Source organism: Natator depressus, chromosome 2, assembly GCF_965152275.1.
Source record: "Natator depressus isolate rNatDep1 chromosome 2, rNatDep2.hap1, whole genome shotgun sequence".
In the NCBI taxonomy this organism is placed as follows: Eukaryota; Metazoa; Chordata; order Testudines; family Cheloniidae; genus Natator; species Natator depressus.
In genome coordinates, this window is record NC_134235.1 from 263,665,287 (window position 1) to 263,690,980 (window position 25,694).

The following is a 25,694-nucleotide window of genomic DNA, read 5'->3' on the forward strand; positions in this document are numbered from 1 at the left end:
TAGACTTGCTTCCCATGGGATTCTACCTACCAACTCCCTGAGTTCGCTAAAGTCTGCCTTCTTGAAATTCATTGTCTTTATTGTGCTGTTCTCCCTCCTACCATTCCTTAGAATCAGGAACTCTACCATTTCATGTAAAAGCGGCAGAGAGTCCTGTGGCACCTTGTAGACTAACAGACGTACTGGAGCATGAGCTTTCATGGGTGAATACCCCCTTCGTCGGCGGCATGGCATGTATTCACCCACGGAAGCTCCTGCTCCAAGACGTCTGTTAGTCTATCAGGTGCCACAGGACTCTCTGCCGCTTTTACAGATCCAGACTAACACGGCCGCCCCTCTGATACTCTCTACCATTTCATGATCACTTCCACACAAGCTGTCTTCCACTTTCAAATTCTCCACCAGTTCTTCCCTATTTGTCAAAATCAAATCTAGAAGAGCCTCCCTCCGCCCCCCCCCGGTTGCTTTCTCCACCTTCCGAAATAAAAAATTGTCTCCAATAAATTCCAAGAACTTGTTGGATAATCTGTGCCCTGCTGTGTTATTTTCCACAACAGATGTCTGAGTAGTTGAAGTTTCCCATCACCACCAAGAACATAAGGTTGTTATTTGCTGACTTGTCCTAATTTGCTAAAAACTGCCCCATGACGTAGCACTGCATGGAACTAGCTGACCACTGGGGGGGGGGTGCACAGCCCCCTGGGGGGCGGGGGGTGGTTAGGGAAATGCGGGGGGGTGCACAGCCCCCTGGGGGGCGGGAGGGGGGGTTGGGGAAATGCAGGGGGGTGCACAGCCCCCTGGGGGGCGGGGGGGGTTAGGGAAATGCGGGGGGGGGTGCACAGCCCCCTGGGGGGGCGGGAGGGGGGGTTAGGGAAATGCGCGGGGGGGTTGAACAGCCCCCTGGGGGGAGGGGGGGTTAGGGAAATGCGGGGGGGTGCACAGCCCCCTGGGGGGCGGGAGGGGGGGTTAGGGAAATGCGGGGGGGGGTGCACAGCCCCCTGGGGGGCGGGGGGTGGTTAGGGAAATGCGGTGGGGGGGTGCACAGCCCCCTGGGGGGCGGGGGGGTTGGGGAAATGCGGGGGGGTGCACTGCCCCCTGGGGGGCGGGGGGGGTTGGGGAAATGCGGGGGGGTGCACAGCCCCCTGGGGGGAGGGGGGGTTGGGGAAACGCGGGGGGGGTGCACAGCCCCCTGGGGAGCAGAGGGGTTGGGGAAATGCGGGGGGGGGTTGAACAGCCCCCTGGGGGGCGGTTGGGGAAATGCGGGGGGGTGCACAGCCCCCTGGGGGGCGGGGGGGGGTTGGGGAAACGCGGCGGGGTGCACAGCCCCCTGGGGAGCAGAGGGGTTGGGGAAATTCGGGGGGGTGCACAGCCCCCTGGGGGGCGGGAGGGCGGTTGGGGAAATGCGGGGGGGTGCACAGCCCCCTGGGGGGCGGGGGGGGTTGGGGAAATGCGGGGGGGGATGCACAGCCCCCTGGGGGGCGGGGGGGGGGTTAGGGAGGCCCCGGTTTCACCCAGTTCTCCCCCCGGCGGCAGCCCCCGGCCGCGCACCCCGAGCAGGCGCTGCAGGGACGGGGCGCTGGGGAGCCGGGGCGGCCCATGCCGGGCGCTGCTGTCTGGGGGAGGGGAAACAAACAAGCCCCTTTGCTCCCCCCCCCATTGCTGCAAACACGGGGGCGCAGCCCCCCCCCTGGGGTCACTGTCCCCCCCCCCGTGCCCCTGCCTCGCCCCTGCGTTAACCCCGCTCCCCCCCATCCCTCAGCCCCTCCCCTAACCCTGCCGCCGGTTCCTGGACCCCCGCCCCCCCCAGCCAACTTCCGGCCCCCCCCCGAAGCAGAGGCAGCCCCGGGCACGGACGGGCAGGGGGAAGGGCAGCGGCCTCAGCAGGTGTTACTGAGCATGCGCCGTTCGCCTGCGCATGCCCAGTGCGCCCCGCGCCGCCCGGTGCCGCAGGGAGCCGCGAGCGGCCGGGCCGGGCCGGCGGGAACATGCCCAGCGCGGGCTCGGCGCAGGTAGGCGGCCCGGCCCGGCCCGGCCCGGGCTCGGGGGAGCAGCGGCGGGGGCGGGCTGCGGGCGAGCGGCACAAAGAGCGGCGGGCCCCCCCCCGGGCCCCCCCCGCCCCCCGGGGTCTCCCCCCCCGGGCCCCCTCCCTGCCCGGCCCACCCGCCCCCCAGAGTCTCTCCCCCACGCCCCCCCCACCCCACGGAGTCTCCCTGCCCGGCCCCTCCCTCCCCATGGAATCTCCCCACCGGGCCCCCCGCCCCCCGGGGTCTCCCCGGGCCCCCTCCCTGCCCAGCCTCCCCAGGCCCCTCCCTCCCCCGGGGTCTCCCCCCCGCCCTCTCCCAGCTGCAGAAGGGCCCCGGTTCAGCGTTGGCCCCAGGCAGGCCCCAGCCCCCCCCGCCCTGCAGCCGGAGCACTCAGCAGCGCTGCCCGGGGGGGGCAGAGGCCCAGGGCCCCCCTGGTTCCGAAAGCACCTGCCCCACGCGTCCCCCGGCCCGGGCATTGCGGGGGCGATTGCTGCTGGAGCCGCTCGCTCCCCTTTGGTCGGCCTGAGCTTCAGCTCCCCGTAAACCAGTGTAAATGGCGTCCAGCGGAGCTGGTCCTGATTCGCTCCAGATTCAGGCCGGGCTGCCCGGCTGGGGTGGTGACAGGCTCCTACCAAGCAAGGGCTGTGCAGCTTTTGGGACGGGCCCGGGGCTGAACCTCCCAGGCCAGCCCAGCCCCTCCAGGGACAGAGCCTAGCGCCGAAAGGCTCCTCTCTCCGCGCTGGGGGAGTGGCAGGGAGATGGCACCGGACTCACCCCAGGGGCGGCCCCTTAAAGCCCCTGGCACCAGGCAGGAATGAATTCTGGTCACTGCCTTTCAGCTCCCTGAAACGCCGGCAGGCGGGCAGGCAGCTCCTCCCTGCCCTACGTCTGCTCCAGAGGGGTTATGCGTAGCCACGCCGGAGAGCTTGGGGCTCGCCCGGCACTGATAACGGTGATTCGGGGATGGGCATCACTGTGTCAGCAGCTGGGTTCCCAAGGAAACCAGCACCGCCAAACCCCACTCAGGAAGGGGCAGCTGTTTCCCCAGACAAGCTGCTCCCTCCTGCCTGGCACGCCCCTCTGCAGGGTAGCAGTGCCCTCTCACTGGGCACAGCTTGCCTGTTCTTGGGCACCCCTGGAGGTGCCCATTTATCTGAAACAAGGAACCAGCATGCACAAGCTTTGGGGCCTGGTCCTGCTGGGACCCGGAGAGCCTTCCACAAGCGCGGAAGCGGCTGGCGCTGGTCCCCTCGCGGGACAGACTCCGCAGCCAGCCCTTTGGGTGCTACTAAAGCGCAGGAACCTGGGGCGGGTTTCACCTTCCTCTGCAGCATGGGGCACAGGTCACTTGCAGGTTTAAACTAGTGTAAATGGTGGATTCTGTCATTTGAAGTCTTTAAATCACGATTTGAGGACGTCAGTAACTCGGCCAGAGGTGAGGGATCTGTTGCAGGAGTGGGTGGGCGAAGTTCTGTGGCCTGCGATGTGCAGGAGGTCAGACTAGATGATCATGATGGTCCCTTCTGGCCTTAGAGTCTAGGGGGTGTTTTTCCGTGGGAGAGGGATCATGGGAAATCCACCTAGTTGATCCTAGTGGATGATTCCTGCTCAGTGCTCCAGGGGAAAATGACTCCATCTCCGAGACCCCTGCCCGTGCGCCCTGGGTCTGCCTAGACCCCGAACTGGCAGCCAGTTTAAGCCAGGTCCATGGGCGGAGGAAAGCCTGTGGCTAAGGGCCTAAGCCCCCTTGATATCCCTACTTACTGGCATCCAACTAACTGTCACTTGTTCTCTTGAACCATGGTCGAGGGGAGATTTTCATAAGCAAGTCGTGATTCAGGGCACCTCAGCGTTTGGGTGCCCAACTGGAGACTCTGTAAAGGGGCCTGGTTTTCATGGGGAGTTGAGCACCCTCTCTCTCTTGAGAAAAACAACAACCCTCTTTAACGTGTCACAAGTGTGACCCCCCGAGTCACTCGGCACTTCTGAAAATCTGCACTGTGGTGAATTGGGCATGTTCCTCCAGCATTGGAGACTACCTGCAGTTTGCCCTGTGAGCAGAAAGCCATGCTCTGTATTGACCCTAAGCTGTTCTGGTTAGAGGAATGCCCACCTGGTTCCCTAGTGCTGGTTTGGACACTCTGACCGGCAGCTGATTACATACGATATACTGATCTCCCTCTAAAAACACAGGCTTCATAAAAGCAACCACAGGTGTTGTGACAGCTGGAAGAGGATTGGTTACTTAATGCACAGGTCTTAGAGCCATCCAACGATAAGATTCCTCTGGCAAAGATGTGACGTGGGGCTGAAAATGTACCAGTGTGTGGAGGGCCGGCACTTGTGGCTGAAGTGGGGCATCAGTGGTGCACAGCCCCAGCAGTGAACTTTGCCTCTGGTGAATTCATTTGATGTTATGCACGGATCTGCCTAGACATGAAAGCTAAATTAAGGTTAAAGACCAAAATAGTCAGGAAACTAATTATATTGGTATTGCTAGGAGCCTATTACCAGATCCCCCAGGCACCAGTGGGTACACTTGAAAGAATATTACTTCCTAGGAAAGTCGCAAGCTGCCCTCCTCCTCCTTCTGAGGTGGTTATTTCCAAGAACAGCAGTGCTGGGAGCAGCTAACTAGTGTGTTAGGAGAAGGCTGGCAGATGGACACAAGGCTTGCAACACTCCGTGAGGCTTGGAAGACTCGCTGAGCCCAATTTCTGTTGGCTGCGCAAGCGTTATGCAAGGCAAAGTAAGAATTCAGGTTCTCATAGCAACCTCCACTCACCCACATGGCACGGATATGTGCAGATTTGGATCGCTGGTTAGGCTGCTGAGTGCTTCCTTCATCTATGCTGTATGTGCACCGTGGGTGAATGCGCCCCGCTGTGCGGAACTGACATGTTCCTTCTGCAACTTGCCGACCAGCTCCTCGGTTGGGGGGGATGGGTATAAACATCACTGATGTCCAAGGGGCTAGTGTTGGCTTGTGCCAGCTGAGGAGCTGGACCGCACTGGGTTGTGGGGGAGCTCCAAACCATAGTCTTGTCCACACCGGGCCTTTCTGCCCAAGCCGTCCCTCTCTGCCTCTGGTGCTGCTCTGCCAGCAGGAGTGCCAATGTAGATCAGCCATTGGTGTTTTCACTGCCTTGCTCTCTAGACCTCCAGCTCTGCTCAGATCAGGACACGATGGTTAAAATGCCAGGGCCAGCCGTCGTCCTGTCTACACCAGCACCCCCATTGCTGCTATGGGTGGAGCTGAATCTGGGATGGCGAAGTTGGGAAACTTTTGGAAATAAACTTCAGTTAGGCACTGCCCCGGATGGTAGCGATGGGAGTTCGATCCTCCGGCCCAGTGCAGGTTTATCCAGCTTCCAGCCTTGGGTGACTCTAAAGCCACGTTTTAACATTATTTTGACCCAACGGTATCATAATGTGGTTTCTTCTTGGCTGTGTGGACAGAAAAAACAGCCCCCCCGAAACACCTCCCCTCACTTTAACCATATAAGGGGGCCGTAGTTTAACCCTCCTCCGTATCAAAGATAAAACATGTTTCCTCACATGGTTGTAACGTGTTTTCTTTTCCCCCTCATGACAATCCAGCTGCTATTTCTGTAGCTTAGATAGAGCCCAAGGTTTGTGCCTGATTTCAACACTCCCACTCTTGTCCCATCTTCCTAGTTTAAAGACACTCCTGTAACCTCTGGGTAACCCGCCCAAGCCCGTTTGCCCAGAAACAAGTGCCCAGGCTTCTTAGGGGTAACCAGCCCTCAGTGCCTGGGGGAGCCCGCCTGGCTCAGCTGAAGGCAATAGGAGCTTGGTCACCTCAAGCTTATTCTGTGTCCAGAGGTGTCCCGGTCCCTGGGGGGTGTAGGCCCCCGGGGCTCTTTGAGCTCCCTCGTGCTGGAGTGTTGAGTTTTCTGGTGGCTTTGCGCCTCAGGAGCCGTTTGGGTGAAGGACATTTATTTCTCTGCCCTGCCCACGCAGCTGGCTTTAAAAGCAAACACAGTCGTGCTCGTTTTCGTTCACCAGCATGATGATTCGCTTAAACCAAACTCTCAGAACTTGTACCGGTGCAGCAGAACCTCAGAGTTACGGACTGGCCGGTCAGCCGCTCACCGCATTTGGCACTGGAAGTACCTAATCAGGCAGCAGCAGAGAAAAAAAGAAAAGCAAATACAGTACTGTGTTAAACGTAAACTACAAAAATAAAGGGAAAAGAAAACAGCATTTTTTCTCCATAGTGAAATATCAAAACTGCATTAAGTCAGTGTTCAGCTGTAAACTTTTGAAAGAACAACCCTAACGTTTTGTTCAGCGTTACGAACAGCCTGCATTCCCGAGGGGTTCGTAACTCTGGATTCTACTGTGCTGAATAGCTCCTAGCATGAGCACCCAGCTGGGGAAACGAAGGTGAATTCTCTCGTGTGTCAGCAAAATAATTGGTAAAAACCAATTGGTTTGTGTCGTTTGTAGGGACTGTTTCAAAGCCTCTGTCAGAAGTCCCTCACTAGAAACTGCCAAGGGCACCGAAGGGAGTCATGGAGCAAGAGAGAAGGTTCTGTTGTGGATCGGTGACTGGCTACGAGATGGGACTAGACAGTCGATGTTCAGCATGGCCAAAGGGGCACAGAGCATGCCGCAGTGTTCTAACCTAGGGCTGGTTTTTAGTATATTCATTAATTATCTGGAAAATGGGGTGAGTAGCCAGGTGGCAAAAACCACAGCAGACAATCAGGGTTAGTCAAGATTAGAGGAGACTGTGAGGAACTAGCAGGGGTGCCATTTAGGGGGGGAAGGGGATGGCTCTAGCCCCCCCCCTTCCGTAGGGGAGGTCTACTCACCCTAGCCCCAGACGGAGCTCTTAACTGCAACAGCTTCAGTGTGATATGTGATGAGTTCGGAAGCTGGGAGCAGCAGTCTTTGGGGCAGGGAGTTTGTTTACAAACAGGCAGGGTGATTAACATAACAAAAGGCTTGTCATTAAAGTAAATTAAGGATCCTTAGATGATCCTGAAACCACTGCCAGGCAATTCGGTTAAAAGATAGGAAACAAAGGGTAGAATAAATGGTCAATTTCCAGAATGGAGAGAGGTAAATAGTGGTGTCCCCCAGGGGTCTGTACTGGGCCCAATCCTATTTAACATATTCATAAATGATCTGGGAAAAGGGGTAAACAGTGAGGTGGCAAAATTTGCAGATGATACAAAATTACTAAAGGCAGTTAAGACCCAGGCAGACTGCGAAGAGCTACAGAAGGATCTCTCAAAACTGGGTGACTGGGCAACAAAATGGCAGATGAAATTCACTGTTGATAAATGCAAAGTAATGCACATTGGAAAACATAATCCCAACTCTACATGCAAAATGATGGGGTCTCAATTAGCTGAACCCGTCAATAAAGCGATCTTGGAGTCATTGTGGATAGTTCTCTGCAAACATCTCTTCAATGTGCAGTGACAATTAAAAAAGCTTCCAAAATATTGGGAATCGTTAGGAAAGGTCTAGATAAGACAGAAAATATCATATTGCCTCTATATAAATCCATGGTACGCCAACATCTTGAATGCTGCGTGCGAATTTGGTCACCCCATCTCAAAAAAGATACATTGGAATTGGAAAAGGTACAGAGAAGGGCAGCAGAAATGATTAAGGGTATAGAACACCTTCCGTATGAGGAGAGATTAATAAGACTGGGACTTTTCAGCATGGAAAAGAGATGAAGGGGGAATATGATAGAGGTGTGGAGAAAGTAAAGAAGGAAGTGTTATTTACTCCTTCCCATAACACAAGAACTAGGGGTCACCCAATGACATTAATAGGCAGCAGATTTAAAACAAACAAACAAAGTGTTTCTTCACAGTCAACATGTGGAACTCTTTGTTAGGGGATGTTGTGAAGGCCAAGACTATAACAGGGTTCCAGTAAGAACTAGATACGTTCCTGGAGGATAGGTCCAGCAATGGCTATTAGCCAGGGTGGGCAGACATCCATGCATGTCCTTTGCCTCTGTTTGCCAGAAGCTGGGAGTGGGCAACAGGGCAACTTGATGATTCCCTGTTCTGTTCATTCCCTCTGGGGCACCTGGCATTGGCCACTGTTGGAAGACAGGATACTGGGCTAGATGGACCTTTGGTCTTACCCAGTATGGCCATTCTGATGTTCTTCTATAGAACCCAGATGTATCTGCTCCCTACTGTAACCCATTAGACCCCACTCCCCTCCCAGAGCTGGGGTAGAACCCAGGAGTCCTGATGGGCGCGCGCGCGCGCTCTCTCTCTCTCTCCCCAGAGTTAGTAAGAATATACATTAAAATTTTAAACCTAACCAGTGTCTCTTAAGTGATTTGCCACAAGATGTCAGAACATGTTGTTAGAGTTGAGTGGGTCTAATATTTATTTAATTTTTTTTTTATAAAGGAATTAGATACAGGGCTCCTGTCAGCTAATTGCTAAATTACCTGCCAAAAAACTAGAGTTTTCAAGTGCCTACATAGCCCCAGGAATCACGGGTTATTCCCCCCCCCACACCAAAATCTGAAATGGTGCCCCTGGGAACGAGAGAGACCTAGCCAAGATAGGTGAACGGGCAACACCGCAGCAGATGAAATTCACTGCTAACAAATGCAGAGCAAGGCAGTTTGGAAAGATCCATTTGAGCTATTTATTCACGTGTTTGGATTCTAGATCAATTATCACCATTCAGACAAAGAGCTGGGTGTTATTGCGGCAGAGCAATGGAAACCTCCGCTCCATGTTCAGCACTGGCCCAGAAAAGTATGTGACGTGTTAGTGTGCCCGAAGATACAGTAAATATCACACTGACATCGTGTGTCAGGGGTGTGCCCTGCCCTGAATATTGTGTTCAGTTCTGGTCAGCCTGTCCCATCAGTTCAATAGCACATACAGAGGGAGTTCAGGGACTGGTGGCAAATTAGAGGCCAGGAGGGACTTGTGAGTGAGGTGAGATTGAGACTGTTTAGTTTAGAGAGGAGATGAATGAGAGAGGACAGGATAGAGGTATAAGAACTGACTGGCATAGAGGGGGTAAATTTGCTGCTCCTGTTTATCCTCTTGCCCAGTGCAAGAGCAAGGGAACATTTAGTGACATTGAAAGGCAGCAGAAATTGAAAAATGCAAAATTAGAATGCGGAACTCGTTGCCACATGGCAATATTGAGTCCAGGAGCTTTGCAGAATTCAGAAAAACATTAAGCACTCATGGTTAATGCAAGCATCCAACGTTACATTAGGCAGGATAATTAAACATAATTGTGGAAACTATAAATTCTGCTTCAGGGCCTGAGCTGATAGCAATCACAAAGACTTTTCCCCTAGAAGCAGGTTATTCGCGTTCTGTGACATGGTTTCTTGTACTTCCATTGAAGTAACTGGTACTGCCACTGTTGGAGAGAGGGTACCCCTGCTCAGACCTAGTATGGCAACTCCTAAATTCCTGTGTCAGCAGTGAGTGGATTATTGCTGTGACTCGAAATTGCCCCATCCCCGGACAAGGGTCAGGGCTGTAAGGGGCAGGATGCTGCTGATGCAGAAGATGCTAACCAGGTGACAATTTGTGATTTCAGGCTCCGGTGACATTTGAGGATGTTGCAGTCTATTTCTCGCCGGAGGAGTGGAAGGAGTTAGCGGAATGGCAGAAAGAACTGTACTGGGACGTGATGAAGGAGAATTACGAGCTCGTCACCTCGCTAGGTAAAGAGACACGTTTGTGCTACAGGGGGCCGTGCAACACATGAAAAGCCACGTCACCAGACAGTTGCGTGGGATTCTCCCTGCGTGGAGTGTGTGAGAATTGTATCTCTGACAATTCTCAGCTCTTGGGGGAATGAACAGGCAGGGAAGCGCCTGCTAGCGAGGTCCTGCAGTCTCATTTTTAAGTGGTGTTCATTTCCTAGACAAAATACTGCGGGCTGCAGTTAAGCTGGTGCGTGCATGGATAACTTTAGGGGGATAAAACGCTGCAGGGTGTTGTAAACCAAACCAAGAGTTCTGAATCCAGGAAACTCAAAGTTAAATCTAAAGCAGCTAAGGTAGGAAACACACAGTGAAGGCTCAGAACACCTTAACTCTGCCCTCCAGTGATGTCACACAATGGCTGCAGTGTTATGAGTAAAGGCACTTCAGTATTTGTGGTTCCAGAAGAGAAACTGGTTTTAAATGACACAGGAGATGTTGTTTCCCCCTCATGGTGTCACGCCACGTGACATGGTGACGGTCAGAACCACAATCGCTCCATTTCCCTTCGGAAGAAAAGGTTATCGGTATCTGAAAGCGGGTGGCAGAACTGGACGCTGAGGCCAGCTGATAGCAACAGTAACGATCAGGCTGTAACTGAGGGTGGGCGAGACCAGCCAGCCGGCACACTGACCAGAATGCTTCACTTCCCTGTGAGGATTTGCATCAGAGGGGCGTGGGAGTTTGGAGGGAGGGGTTCTGTGAGGCGGGGGGTGTTCGGGTGCTAAGGGCGAGGGAGTTCCCTGCCTAGGACACTGCGTAAAGGGAAGAGAATGGGAAATGGGAAGAGAGGGAGCTGGCAGACAGGTAATTACAGAGGAGCTGGAGTTAGGGTGCCGAGGGATAGAGGCAAACTTGGGTACGTAGGTGCTGCTTCTCTGAGTCAGTTGCTCCTGCTCACATGAAGACCGAGCTGGGCCATAGGCAGTGGCTGAGCTGGGCAGGACGTTGAATGCAAGGGAAGGAGGTTGGGAATTCCTGCCGGAAGGCAGTGTGGACAGCTGGAGAAGGGTACCACGGTTCGAGATGGTGAGAGCTGTTGGAGAAGATGATTTCAGCAACGCTCGGGACTGCAGCCAGTTTGATATGGGTCACCACATTCTCTGAACCGCGCTGGCAGGACCCATTTTTCCCCACAGCCCGTGTGAACCTCACGCCCGCTAGCCAGATGCCACGAGAGCGGCGCGGAGGGAGAGAGCTGCACGGGCAGCTCCGTGTGTGTAGGAGCCATAACTTCTCCTGGTACAAGGACAAGGGCATTCCATGAAATCGAAAGGTACCTGTGAAGGGCTGCACTCAGCCCAGGTGTGCCTCCTTGAGGCTGGGGCTGGGAGTTAGCTTTTGCCCCATATGGCCCCCCCCCTTGTCTGCTCCCGTTCTCTCTTTGCAACTCAAAGTGCTCCGTCTTCATGACTTGCCCTTGCAGCCTGGTTGCTGCACGATCCCCCAGCCTCCAGGGCGTTAGGAACAATCTTTTCCGACAGGCAGCGTATTCTAATGGTCCTCGCCCCTTCCTCTGAAGCCAGTGTGATTAGTCATGGTCCGACAGGAGAGGGGACTGGATGGATGACAGTCTGATCCAGTCTGGTGACTCCTGTGTGCTTTAACGTTTCCACGAGCCGGTTTCAGAGCTGGCAGAATTCAGTGGAAGATGATAGAGCTTTATCCCTCAGCTTGTAACCTGGCTGCTGGGTGCAGGCATGCACAAGGGGAAGTGGAAGTAGCCGGGCAGTGAGGCAGCGTCAGGGAATGGGAGCTGATGTACAGTACAGGATGAGTGACTAGCTGACAGGAGGATCGGTGATAAAGTTGCACCCACTTAAAGACTTTGGTCTCAGCAGAGGGTAGGTGAATTTTCTCCAGGACAGTACCAGCAGCATGGAAGCCCGGGATTCATTTTAAGGCCATGGGGCTTCCAATAAGTACATAAAGTGATTTCCCAGATAGTGAACAGCTTTCAAACTGGACCCCAACGTGTTTCCCATCCTCCTCCAGCTGCTTCTCCTACTAGCCCCTCTGTGTGGTCTCCTGGGCTGCCCTTTCTGAGTGTGAGAAACTCTGGGGTGAGGGGAATCAGCAGCTAGCTTTCCTTCTCGGATCCCCTGCTGAGGGAGCCCGGCTGCAGTGAGGCCGATCCAGCCATGCTGCTGACAGTGGCTAGGCAGATGCTGAGTTAAGACTGTTGCTCATTGTATACCCATGTGCTCGCTTTATTGGTATCCCATCACCTCCCTCCCCATAGCCCCATTTCATAGAATCATAGAATATCAGGGTTGGAAGGGACCCCAGAAGGTCATCTAGTCCAACCCCCTGCTCGAAGCAGGACCAATTCCCAGTTAAATCATCCCAGCCAGGGCTTTGTCAAGCCTGACCTTAAAAACCTCAAAGGAAGGAGATTCTACCACCTCCCTAGGTAACGCATTCCAGTGTTTCACCACCCTCTTAGTGAAAAAGTTTTTCCTAATATCCAATCTAAACCTCCCCCATTGCAACTTGAGACCATTACTCCTCGTTCTGTCATCTGCTACCATTGAGAACAGTCTAGAGCCATCCTCTTTGGAACCCCCTTTCAGGTAGTTGAAAGCAGCTATCAAATCCCCCCTCATTCTTCTCTTCTCTTCATTTGTTTGTCTCCCCCAGCTGTTGTGTCTTGATACAACCTAGAGCGGGAGCTGTCTGGGGCAGGGATGGTCTGACATCTCTTCACTGCATGTCTTACTCAGTGCCTGGCAAAATGGGACCCTGGTCCTTGACTGCATCCCTAGGTGCTGCTGCTATGCAGACTGCAATGCTCCCAGCGGTGAGGCAAGAGCGTGAGTGCCAACCTCAGTGCAGCCTGTTCAAAACCAGGGCCCAAACCCCAGCCAGACTCCAGCTGTGTGTCTGTTAGTCCCCAGCTGAGACATGGGAGACGTGGGCCCGAGCAGGGACCCGGCCTGTCCGCATCACACACATAATACATAACAATAAGTCTGAGATTCCAATTGTGTTTCTCCCAGGGAGGTTTGACAGCCCCTGGGGGTTTGCAATTAATAGAAACTTTTGTTTAAACGAGAAACGTTTCTTTTGCTACCATCACATGGAATAACATCTGGTCTGTTGTTTTCTCTCTAGTAGATGATGAGATTGTGAATGAAAGTATGGAGGAGAAGAATCAGGAGGAAGATGCTGAAAACCTGCTTCCAGTCAAGACCTTTTCAGTGAAGCTTAAAGAGAAAATTTCCCAAAGTTCAGTGAAGGTGAAAAACTGCCTGAGTCAGAGCAAACTCCAGACAACGCAAAGAAACTCGGTAGGAAACACGCAAGGGCTATCCACAAACAGCACGGCTCAGCAGAAAGCCCAGGTGACGGAGAGACCAGGCGCCCTTCAGCAATGCAAACGAAGCTGTGTGGAGAAGACAGATCTCCTAATACGACAGAGGAACCACAAGAGGGAGAGGCCGTTTCCCTGCAGTGAGTGTGGGAAATGCTTCTCTCAGAAAGGGGACCTGAAGATCCACCTGAGAATCCACACGGGGGAGCGGCCGTACGCATGCACCGAGTGCGGGAAAAGCTTCACCCAGAGGGGATACCTGAAGATCCACCTGAGACTCCACACAGGGGAGAAGCCCTTTCCATGCACTGAATGCGGAAAAAGGTTCCCGTCGAAGGGGGATCTCAAAATGCACCAGAGGAAGCACACGGGGGAGAGGCCCTTTCTGTGCAGTGAATGTGGGAAGAGCTTCACTCGCAAGGTGGACCTCAAAGTCCACCAGAGGAAACACACGGGAGAGAGGCCCTTTACTTGCACCGAGTGTGGGAAGAGTTTTACTTCCAAGGGCTATCTCAAGATACACCTGGGACAGCACAAGGGGAAGAGGCCATTCACATGTCTGGAGTGCGGGAAAAGCTTCATTTCCAAGGGCTCCCTCAAGGCGCACCAGAGAATCCACACGGGCGAGACGCCCTTCACATGCAATGAGTGTGCGAAGAGCTTCACCACGAAGGGCTATCTCAAGATACACCAGAGGCTGCACACGGGGGAGACCCCGTATCCCTGTGCTGAGTGTGGGAAGCGCTTCACAACCAAGGGCTATCTGAAGATACACCAGAAAATCCACACGGACGGGACCCCCTTCATCTGCAGTGATTGCGGGAAGAGCTTTGCTACCATGCGATATCTCAAGATGCACCAGAGAAGCCACACGGGGGAGACCACATTCACCTGCGCGGAGTGTGGGGAGAGCTTCGCCCAGAAGGGCTATCTCCGCATCCACCAGCGGATGCACACAGGGGAGGGCCTGTTCACCTGCTCTGACTGTGGGAAAAGCTTCACTGCCAAGTACCTGCGGATCCACCAGCGAATGCACACAGGGGAGAGGCCCTTCACTTGCACGGAATGTGGGAAAAGCTTCACCGCGGAGGGGTCTCTGAAAATCCACCTGAAGATCCACAGCAGGGTGCTGCTGAGTATATGCACCGACTGCGGGAAAAGCTTCTCCTCCATGCGCTATCTCAAGGTGCACCAGAAAACCCATTCCCAAGAGCCAGTGATACTCCCCAGCGAAAGTGGGGACGGTTTCCCGCAGAAGATGCTTGCCACTGTCCCTCAGAAAGCCCCCCGAGAAATGATCTCATTTACCTGCAAGGACTGTGGGAAAAGCTTCTGCCAGAAGTCTAATTTAATAACGCACCAGAAAGCCCACACGCAGGAGAGACAGGTTCTAACACACAGGCCCAGCGCTGGCCCTGCTGCCGCACCGCTGACATCAGTGAAGTTGCACCCAGTGAATTTGGCTCAGGAAGTTTTAAGAGCAGGGAAAGATCATCTCGACCCAAATCCCTATCCCCTGGTCATGGATTTAAAGCCCAGCTTCCAGTTTGCTCTGCAGACCTGTCCACTTTCCCCAGGAGTAAATCTAGGTGTCTCTTGAGCTCATGTGGCATCCCGCTCCTGCTGATGACGTATTCCATGTGGTTATTGTTACCTTTTGCATGATGTAGCTCTGCCCAGGTTCCTCCATTTACTCCCAATTCCTAACCCTCCCCTGTTGCACCCTTCCAAGGAAGCTGGATGGTACCCGGTCCTGTAGTGCCCCAGGTGGGGACTCACAAGAGCCTTATATGCTACCACATCCTTTGGTTTTCCTCCTCTTCTATCCATGCAGCATAGCATCTGGTCTGGCTTTTTTGCTGCAGCTTCGCATTGAGCAGGTGGTTTCAATGATTTTATCACAATCAATCCCACTTGCGTGCTGGGTGACTAGGGATACTGAGCATAGATTCCCCTCCATTGCTTGCTCACTCACACACTAATTTCATTGAACTGCATTTCTGATCAGTCAGTGCAGTCACCTACATAATCCAGATCCTTTACCACCCAGTGCCCAGATCCGTATGATCTCTTCTGACTCCGTTTAGCATCACGTACAAACCCTGAGCTCTGGGGCTGCATTCATCCCACGTATAACTTCACTGGAGATACACCGAGGTGAACTGGGACTTTGCAGAAGCCTCCTTAGGATGGCAGAGGCCATAGAATCGACCCTGAGCCATTCCACTCATCATCCAGTCTGTTGACTCCTGTTCTGGGCATGCCGCGTGTTAGAGAAAGTTCACTGAAAACCCAAGTTAACGTAACAGATGAGCAAACCGCAAAAGAGGCCAGGAATCATCGACGTGCTCATTGCACGAAAAGTTCCCTCCGGAGGAGAAAGGGCAGAACTAGACAGCAAGCCCAGGCTAGAAAGAACAAATGTTGGTTCTGGTGGTGGTGGAAGAGCAGCGTGTGAGAAGATCCACCTTCGAGGCCAAGGGAGACATTGCACACGCAGCCGTCAGATGTATGGGGAGGGAGAAAAGCCAAAGTCACTGAAATGGCAGCGTGGAGCCCATGACATTCATGCAGTAGGTCCCTCTATAGTCTACAGCAGAGAACTTGCAAGGGACCAAAGGCAGGTGGCAAACAGCAGAAGAGTTGCTGGCAAGGGGTCCAGGCTAACTCCCTGGAGAAGGTGGACGAGACTACAAGGATCATAATAATTATAGATGGAAAAGAGCTGCAAGATCATCTAAGTGATTATGTGCCTGAGACCTGCCCCAACCAGCTTCCTTCATTCCTGCATCTGTGTTTTAGGGGGCTCTGCTTCCCCCGGACATTGGGCTGGACGAGTTCCTGGGGGACACTGGGCGACAGCGGCTGAGGAGAAGGCATTCTGCCCCTTTCTCAGGTTTATTCCCACAGCAACCGATATTGTGCCAGGCTCCCCTGGAGTTTTGCAGTTACTAACTCTGGGCCTTATCCTTGTGGGACAGGTCAAGCGGTAGCATCTTGTAGGGCCCTGTACTGATACAGCCTCTGGGGATGGGGCTGGCTTTCACTCATCCCCACAGCCAGGCCTCTCCTGTGTCAGCTCCGCATGGCATGTCCTGGGGCCAGAAGCAGCTTCCTTCTCTGTGAGGTGGTGTTCAGAGGGTCGGGTGTTCTGGCTGGTGCTCAGTGTCTCTGACTTGTCACACTTCCCAGCGAATAACTCCCAGAAGTTTTTAACACCAATGGTTGGCGCCTGTCCCGCAGGTTCCAGGGCTTGGAGATCTGCTTCTCCCAACTCCTTCACTGCTGCACAGGAATCGTTCAGGATGTCCTTGATGTCTCCCAGTTGTCCTGCACGCACCTCGGGAGCTGCCTTTGCTCAGAGCGCCTGTGGATGTTTATGGCTCAAGACAGCTCAGGTGCTCGTGTGATACTGATGGTGTGCTGAGCGGGTAGGGCTGGGAGCTGGGGACTCCAGGGTTCTGATGGGCTCGGCTCCTGATTCCCTGTGTGGCCTTGAGTCACTGCCCCTCTCTGTGCACCGGTTTCCCTTCTGTAAAAGGCAAGTAGGGCTGGCTCTCCAGCCACAAAGTGGAGCTAGTTCCTCTTGATCACAGCCCTGCATGCTGAGCGTCGCTTTGAGAGGACTTTCACCTCTGACACTGGCTCAGTATGTAACCATGGAGATGTCACATTACCCGCTCTATGCCTCAGTTTCCCTGTCTGGAACGTGTAGGGTTGTGAGGATTAATGTTGATATTTGGCTTTGAGATGCACTGCTGAACGGCACTAGAGACAGGGCGAGTATTATCCTCACTAAGCAATTTCTGCGGGAGAGGTTTGCTTCACTGCTCTCAGTTATTATGGGCACTTTCTACATGTGTTTTCCTAATATGCCAGTTACCAAGGGATCTGGGCACTAAACCCACAAATTAATAAAAAATTAGGACCATCCTGCCTTCCCCTCAATGGAACTAGTCACAGAGGACAAGTGGTAATGCAACAGATGGCAGAATCAGTTCTTTGGAGTGGCTGGGTCTTGCTCTAAAGGAAATACTACGGGCAGTCTATCTTCCTCCTCGGTAGCTTGGGGAGTCGGACGCCCCAGGGGTGCATATGGGGACTGTGAACAGATTCACCTGACATGCTGCCTGGTTCCATGCATTCGCACTGAGCTGTGCTGCAATAAGAGAGAAAGAGGTAGGAATAGCAGGCAGGGGGAGAAAGACACCATGGGTCATATTCTCAGCTTCAGTAAATCAGCATAGTGCTCCTGACTTCAATGGCTGAATCCAGCCCCCTGCTTCTGAACCCAGGAGTCTGCTGGTGCTGCCTAACATGGACATCCTGCTTCCCCTACCATCCCCGGCTTGGGTGTACAATCAAATTATTAAAGACACTGCCACTAATGTGTGGTGGAAAGGCCAAGGCCAAATAAAACTATGCTACCCCATGGACTGCCATTAGGTTGTACAGATGTCACTGGCCAAAATTTGGTTGGCTCTGTGCACATAAATACCATTTATAAGGTAGAAAGGGCAAGCGTGGACTCAGAAAACAAGTCTGGGAACCTGCTGTGTATTTCCATGCACGTTGGATGAGACTGGGAGCAGGGAGGACGGCATAGGACAAAAAGTGGGGGTTAATGGATTATAGATTGTTGTAATAAGCCCTGAGTCGTCCTCCTCCTCAAAGGAAACCTGCATAACGCTTTCAAAAGACAAGCCTAGGAGCTTAAATCCCTAACTCTGCTAGACACTAAAGCTCATGGGCTGAACAGAGACACTGGCGTCATGGCTTATTACAACAATCTGTAACCTACCAACCCCCCGCTTTTTGTCCTCTGACCACAGAGGTGCTAACGGGGCACTCTACCTTGCATGGTCCCTTGCAATACGCGCTAACTACTCATGCCAAACAATCCGTCCCACCTGGCGTTTAGCTGTGATGCTCCCAGAACGGTTCCCAGAGCTGAAGAAGAGCTCTGGGCAGCTCTACACTTAAAACACTGTGTCAGCACAGCTGTGCCACCGTAGCGTGTAAGTGAAGCTGCTCCTGTGCCGATGGGAAAGAGCTCTCCCATCCGCATAGTTCACCCACCTCCCCGAGAGGTGGTAGCTGTGTCGGCAGGAGAAACTCTGCTGACATAGTGCTGTCTACACCGGGGGGGTGTGGGGTGTGTGTGTGTGTTAGGTGTGGATTTTTCACACCCCAAGCGACGTGATTATGCCGATTCAGGTCTGCAATGTAGACCAGACCTCTGTGCGGCTTGAAAGCTTGTCTCTCACCAGGAGAAGTTGATCCAATACAAGGTATTACATCCCCACCTACGCTAGAGGGCGAAATTCATAGAGCACAAGGCCTATGTCCCATGTCAGCCTCTCTGCTGCCCTCTGCCTAGTAGGGGAATTTCACCTCTGGTGAGTGTTAGACCCAAAGGACGGATGATGCCAGGGGCTAGATAAATGAGGTTGAATGGACCAGACGTAGGCATCAAAGAACAGCCTATGAGTGCTGTGAGGAGCCTCAGACATGCTACACCAATTAACCACCTGGCTATTGGGCAGTTAAGGCACCAGTGGAGAACAGCCAGATGCTATGGGGGCAGGGCAGGGCAGACAAGACAATTCCATCAGTGCAGAGCTGAGAAAGGAAGCTCAAGAGGACTGACATAGAATCATAGTGCTGGGTTTGAGAAATCCTTTGGTTAGGGAAGGAAATTAGTTGAATATTGAATTTGCTCCATTTACAAAGAGCCATTACAGCAAATATAGAAAGTGGACATTAATATTCTAATATGGAGAAAAGGCCATAAATTCAGGCAACTGAATGATGGGTTTTGAAGGACACGTTTTCAAGCCTCATCAGCATAAATCTTAAAAAGAAGACAAGCCCCGGGAAAGCCCCAGGATGTAAGAACTTAAGATCCTACCTGCTTTCTCCTTTTAAGTTGTTCTGTGAATCTGAAAGGTAAAGATTTGGTATCTAAATCTTTCAGAGAGGTTCTGGAGATGCCTCAAGAAATGAGAAGTGGCTCAGAGGAAATGGCAGGACCAGAATCCAGAAGCCTATCTGGGTTACAGTAAATGGAACATGGGTTAAACAAGATGGTAAGAAGCAGCAGAAGAGGGTGAACTGCCAGAAGTCGGAGCAGACTCTGAGCATATGTGTGAGGAAAATGGGAACACTGAGCTCTATAGCTGTGATTCCTGATGCGTCACCTTTCTTTCTTGTCCTGGAGGAAACACAACATAAAGCCATTTGTTGCCTTAACGTAATGGGCTCAACCAGTCCTTGAAACTGAAACTAAAGTGGCCTCTTTGTGAGTTTGCTTGAGGGTGACTTTCTGAGGTTCAGAAAGGGGTTATGATGCTTTCCAGTGTCTTCAGTGTTTGATGAGTGATTTCTGGTTTTTCTATTTTACCGTTGCAGGGACTCCATGATAAGGGGCCAAACCCAGTCTCATTTACGGCCATGTAAATTCCACAGGGAGGGTCAGGCCAATGTCCATTAGAGGCCAATCTAAGGGCTCCCACTGACTTTCACAGCATTGAGTCAGGCCTGAACTCCACTGCAGTCAGGGAAGCTGCTCCATAATTCAGCTGCTGTGTGGAAGAGTGGAATCGGGCCCCAGGGTGGGACCTTGCCAAAGGGGATAGGAGAAATGTGTTTCTTTAACCTACTGAGAAGATGAGGCAGGGGCTGTAAACAGAAATGTTTGAATGTAAATACAATGAGGACACATTGCATGGGTTTCTGATTTTAATTGTTTTCTTTTCATGCGTTGTATTGTTGGTTTCCCTACAAGGAAACAGGGAGAGAGGCTGGATAAAGCCAGGGCCCAGGCATGCCTCTGTTGGAGTCAGTGGGACAGGGTTTCACTTTTCATTCTGATCCTTGGGATTTGTTTTCCAGGCATGATCACAGGTTTTCCAAGTATCGGTCTAGTTATTTCGTCTGACCAAGTACGAGTTTGGGCTCCACGGTAGCACTGTGAGAATCAGAGAGAAAGGGGAAAGTCAGATAGAGGGTCCTATTATCTTCATTGCTCAGCCCAGAAGGGGATTAGAGGAAGAAACCCCCCAAACAAGCTGATGTGATGCTGTCCACTTTCCATCTGAGCCAGAGGAACCCTTTCCCACGTAGTAGCTTGCTGCAGGGTTTAGAGCTGAATTGGGGAAAAAAGTCCTTTATTTCCACTATGGTTTTCTGTAGTGCTAGAACTTTTTGCAAAGCGCATAAAAACTAGTTCTGTGCGGGCTATTAGAGTAGGAGAGCACAAACATGTATGCGTCTGCTGTGCTGTTGATTCTACAAAGCTACTATTCCCAGCGTTACGCAGAGCGTGAAATAGAATTTAACAAAGTTTCAGGTTTCTGGGGTAAAGTAGGCCTGAAATATTGGCACTTAATTGTCTTCCTAAACAAAATAATTCAGCTAGTTTTATAAGGAATGAACATATTCCTTACAAGAGAATTTGTATATTTAATACATTCTTTTTGCTGATTGCTTTGAAGATAGATCTCAGAAGAAAAGGTCTGCAAATCTTAGACTGCTACAATCTGTATGATTTAGATGAACATTTTGAATTTTTTCCTTTTGTCAATCAATGTCACCAGTAAAGGCTCGTTTCTTTTAGAGACTATGTAGGTGCAGGCTGGTAACTTTGTATAGGGTGCAAAACACTCAAACATTAAGAGAGATTATCCTAACAAAATCTAAAAGGGACACAGTATTATGGGATGTAAAATGGCATGATCTCCAACTGGATAACGCAGCACTGGGTGGCCATGGGAGTATGATGACTACAGCCTTAGACTGTACTACAGTCATATGGCAAGTTCAAAGACAGACAGACCTCAAGAAGATACAGCCATACTTGATGCTTGGAAATTCTAGCAGGATATGGGCCTGGGGCTGGAGCGGCTGTTGGCTCTGTCTTATATACAGAGTAATATTTCTGAGCCTGCTATGGTGCAGGTACTTTTCGTGTTTTAGGGTCCATTACTCAGTGTGTACTAATAATGAAACACATGGTAAACATGCAAAAGAAAATAAGGTTTGTCTCTCTATATAAGGTAATCATGGCATCCATGTCTCACATGGATTTGGCTATTCTGTATGCATAATTTATGCCTGTTGAGTACTTTATTTAATCTTTGGCTCTTTTTTGCTTCTTTGCTCGTTTGTTCTTCTCTATATTTCTAAATAAAGAGGAAAGAAAAAGTTAAGGAGGAAAAGTCAAAGTCTCTGTCAGGTGCGAGTGTAACAGATAAAATAGCCGTTCGTGCGGCATTTCACGTCGTACCACGCGTGCTGATTGAAAACGAGCACTGTACAGTATCAGGGAAGCACACGTTACATGGATTAAGAGCTGGCCAGTTAACAGATCTCAAAAAGTACTTGCCAATGAGGAATCTTTGAATGGGAACGTTTCTAATGCCGTTCTGGAGGAACTGGTACTAGGGTTGCTGCTATTCAATATTTTCAGCAGTGATCGGGCAGTCAATATAAAATCACCACTCGTAACATTTGCAGGTGACACCATGTGGTGGCATGGCAACTGATGATGAGGGGACAGCAATACAGAATCACTGGGCAAGCTGGGCCCAGTCAAACAAAATGCGTTTTAAGATGGCCAAATATAAAGTGATAGATGTAGGAAAAAGAAATGCTGGCTCGCCCTCCAGACTGGGGGACTGGCTTCTGGGAAGCAGTGACTCTGGAAAGGGTCTAGGGCTGAGAGTGGACAGGTGATTGGCTATGAGCTCCCAGTGTGACGGAGGCAAAAGGGGCTAATGTGATCCTTGGATGTATAAACAGGAGGCGTGAGGAGGTGATTTGGCCTCTGTACACAGCCCTGGTGAGACTGAAACTGGAATCCTGTGGACAGTTCTGGTGTCCGTATTTTTTAAAAGATGTAGAACAATTGAAGAGGGTGCAGGAGACAGCCACAAACCTGATCTGAGTGCTGGAGAAAATGCCTTGCAGGGAGAGACTCCATGAGCTCCATCTGTTTAGCTTACCAAAAAGATTGAGAGGTGACTTGATCTCGGTGTCTAAGGACCTTCACAAGGAGAAAATACCAAGCACTGACAGGCTCTTTAATCCAGCAGAGAAGGGCAGGGCAAGAACCAATGCCTGGAAGCTGAAGCCAGACAAATTCAAATTGGAAATAAGGCACAATGTTTTAAATAAGGGTGATTAACCATTGGAACCAACTCCCAAGGCCAGTGGTGGATTCTCCAGCTCTTCATGTTTTCTAATCAAGACTGGAGGCATTTCTGGAAGTTTGCTTTAGTCAAACACGAGTTACTGGGCTCAATGTAGGGGTAACTGGGTGAAATTTAAGGGCCTGGGATATACAGGTGGTCGGTCTCGATGATTTTATAGTCCTGCCTGGCCTTAACTTGATTAATCTATAAGTACAGCATCAGTTAATAAAGATTCTAGAGTTTAAACCAAAAGCCGAGCTCTAGGATGAGGCAACGCTACACCTGAATGAAGCTTCCCCGAGTCCTTCAAACATTGCATAGGCTGAGCCTCCCAAAGCTGGTACCTGATGTTTGAAAAGCACAAAGCACGGGGGGGCAATTCAGGGTGGAAATGGGAAAAAATCCTTCCTTTCTCCTGCACTTTGTCTTGGCTATTTAGATTATGAAATCTTTGGGGACGAAACTGGGTTTTACTGGGCCATGTCTACACTACAAACTGGTTTGTCCAAGTTACATTGGCCTACAGCCACCATTGTCTGCCTATGTGGCTGCTTGCATTGGCACTGTGTGGACTCCCCAGGGGTCCTTGAGTCAGTGTCAAGTGCAGTGCACCACAGGTAGGTATCCCAGCATGCCACATGCCACCTTCCAGGATAATGGCTTTGGGGGAATGTTCACAGTGTTGTGGGATAGTAATGACTTGCCCAGAGAGCTCTGGGTGCTACAGATCAGGTTTCCAGCATGCAACTTCTCCATCCCATAATGACATCCATAGTCCATAATTTTTGCACTATTTAAAAAAAATCCCACAAGTCTGTACAGCACTTTTCAGTGCCCGCCACCTCTTAGCGAAGCACAGAGCATGCAAAACTCTGCACTATTCTTATGAATGTTGCAGCTCCAGGATGCACAATGCTCCTGTATTTGCAGACTCACAGGAAGGTCCACAACTGGGGACGTGATGCCATCTTTAAGGACAGTTTGCTGAGGTACTTCTCAAAAAACAATTCAGGGTTGCTGGTGGCATGCACAGAGCAGCTGCCCATGGTGGAGCGATGCTTCTGAGCCCTAACCGGAGGGATCACATTGTAATGCAGTTTTGGGATGAGCATGGCCGTGTGCGCCAAGTTCACCCCAGCCCTCCAGCGCAATGACACCAGCATGAGAACTGTACTGACAATGAAAAAGTGAACGGTGATCACACACGGGCAGCTTCCAGTGCCGGAATGCTGGTCAGTGGGAAATCATTTTGGAGATGGCAAATTCACAGTGGGAGCTGTTGTCATGCAAGTGTGCAGGGCCATCAATCATCTTCTGCTATGCAGGACGGTGACCCTCAGCAATGTGCAGGAAATAGTGGATGGATTTGCAGTAATTGGGCTCCTGAAACACGGTGGGGCGATAGATGACACACACGTCCCTATGTTGGCACCATCCCACCTTGCCACAGAGTACAGCAACAGAAAGGGCTAGTTTTCTATGGTTTATGCAAATATTGGTGGATCATCAGGAGACTTCACCAACATCACTGTGGCTGGCCAGGGGAAGTGTATGATGCTTGCATCTTTAAGAACACCGGGCTGTTCTGAAAGCTGCACACAGGGACATTCTCTCCTAGCCAGCAGATCATCATTAGCGATCGTGAAATGCCAGTAATGATTTCTGGAGACCCAGCCTGCCCTGCCTTATGGAGCTGTACACCAGCCACCTTGACAGCACCAAGGGAAGATTCAGCAAATGGCTCAGGAGATGCATTGAAAGTTGAATGTCTCCTTGGTAGAGTGAAGGGACGCTGCTGGAGTTTACTCACTTGATTAGATCTTAGTGAGAAAAACATCCCAATGGTTATAGCTGTCTGTTTTGTCCTGCATAAGATCATAGAATCCTAGAATTTCAGGGTTGGAAGGGACCTCAGGAGGTCATCTAGTCCAACCCCCTGCTCAAAGCAGGACCATCCCCCAACTAAATCATCCCAGCCAGGGCTTTGTCAAGCCTGACCTTAAAAACTTCTAAGGAAGGAGATTCCACCACCTCCCTAGGTAATGCATTCCAGTGCTTCACCACCCTCCTAGTGAAAAAGTTTTTCCTAATATCCAACCTAAATCTCCCCCACTGCAACTTGAGACCATTACTCCTTGTTCTGTCATCTGCCACCACTGAGAACAGTTTAGAGCCATCCTCTTTGGAACCCCCTTTCAGGTAGTTGAAAGCAGCTATCAAATCCCGCCTCACTCTTCTCTTCCGCAGACTAAACAATCCCAGTTCCCTCAGCCTCTCCTCATAAGTCATGTGTTCCAGCCCCTAATCATTTTTGTTGCCCTCCGCTGGACTCTCTCCAATTTTTCCACATCCTTCTTGTAGTGTGGGGCCCTGGACACAGTACTCCAGATGAGGCCTCACCAATGTCGAATAGAGGGGAACGATCACGTCCCTCGATCTGCTGGCAATGCCCCTCCTTATACATCCCAAAATGCCATTGGCCTTCTCGGCAAGATCAGTGAGGTAAAGGGAGAAAAGCTTCTGCCAGGGTTGGGGTGGAGTGGCTGGCCGCTGACTTTGAACGGCCAGAGACAAGGGCCATTACATGAGCCCAAGGTGGAGTTAGGCGGTGGAGGGAGGTTTTGAAAGAGCACTTGACTGGTCAGCCCTGGGAGTGTGTGTTTGTTGGGCCTAGAGCTTTGTGCAGGGCTTGTGGTACATTTATAAATCTGTCTGGGTGTTTTCCTGAAGTACGAATGTTGTGGGTGCTTGGTGTGTGTTTACAAGTGCAGCTTGCTTGGGCTACCATTCTGCAATATTTGCTGGGAACTAGAAGATCATTTGATTTGCCAAAAATAGAACTTTTAACAAGTGGGGGGAAAACAGTGCACTGCGCAGAAAGTCAATGGTCACAAAACCCCACAGGCGACGTTATACAAATGTAACATAGCTTAACGGGGTGAAAATTTGGAAGCGGAAAGGAATGAACTTTTACATCTATGTGAGTACACAAAGGCAGCCCATTGTGGCTACTCATACACTAGCCATGGTTCTCTCAGGTCAGTGTATGTCAAACTGGTATTCCTTGCTGTCCCCCAGTGTGGAGTGGTGTGGAGTGGTTGCCACGTGGTATGTTGGCAGGTGTAGGGAGCAGCGACCATGGAGTCCTCCAAGGACTGCAAAAGTGGGATTTTTGGACCTGTAGGTCAGCCAGGGTTTGCAGCATTTGAGTTAGCTGCCTGAGATGATCCATTGTCCTGGTGCATTTCCCACTCCGTGTCCTGCTGGGCCTTTCTCTTGGCCACTCTGTCCTTCTCCAGGCTGTTGGTCATATCAGCTGGCCAGTGCAGCTCTAGCTTGCAGGATCTCGCAGAACATGTTCTCCCTGGTTCTCTTCTTTCTCCTCACGAGGGTCAGATGTTCTGTGGGTGTGG

General features: G+C 51.5%; 1 protein-coding gene across 5 annotated transcripts; it reads left to right on the forward strand.

The window, feature by feature from the left end:
- The first annotated feature begins 1,919 nt into the window (after positions 1-1,919).
- Positions 1,920-14,914, forward strand: LOC141983441 (uncharacterized). Of its 5 annotated transcripts, none has more exons than XM_074946593.1 (3): positions 1,920-2,009; positions 9,606-9,732; positions 12,889-14,914. In XM_074946593.1, exons 1-3 carry the CDS (start codon positions 1,986-1,988, stop codon positions 14,685-14,687), a joined length of 1,950 nt encoding a protein of 649 aa, XP_074802694.1. In that variant the 5' UTR covers positions 1,920-1,985; the 3' UTR covers positions 14,688-14,914. The 5 variants fall into 5 exon arrangements, with proteins under 5 accessions (XP_074802694.1, XP_074802695.1, XP_074802693.1 ...); XM_074946594.1 differs by having other exon boundaries at positions 12,892-14,914; XM_074946592.1 differs by lacking the exon at positions 1,920-2,009 and adding an exon at positions 6,555-6,720 and having other exon boundaries at positions 12,892-14,914.
- Positions 14,915-25,694: the final 10,780 nt, after the last annotated feature.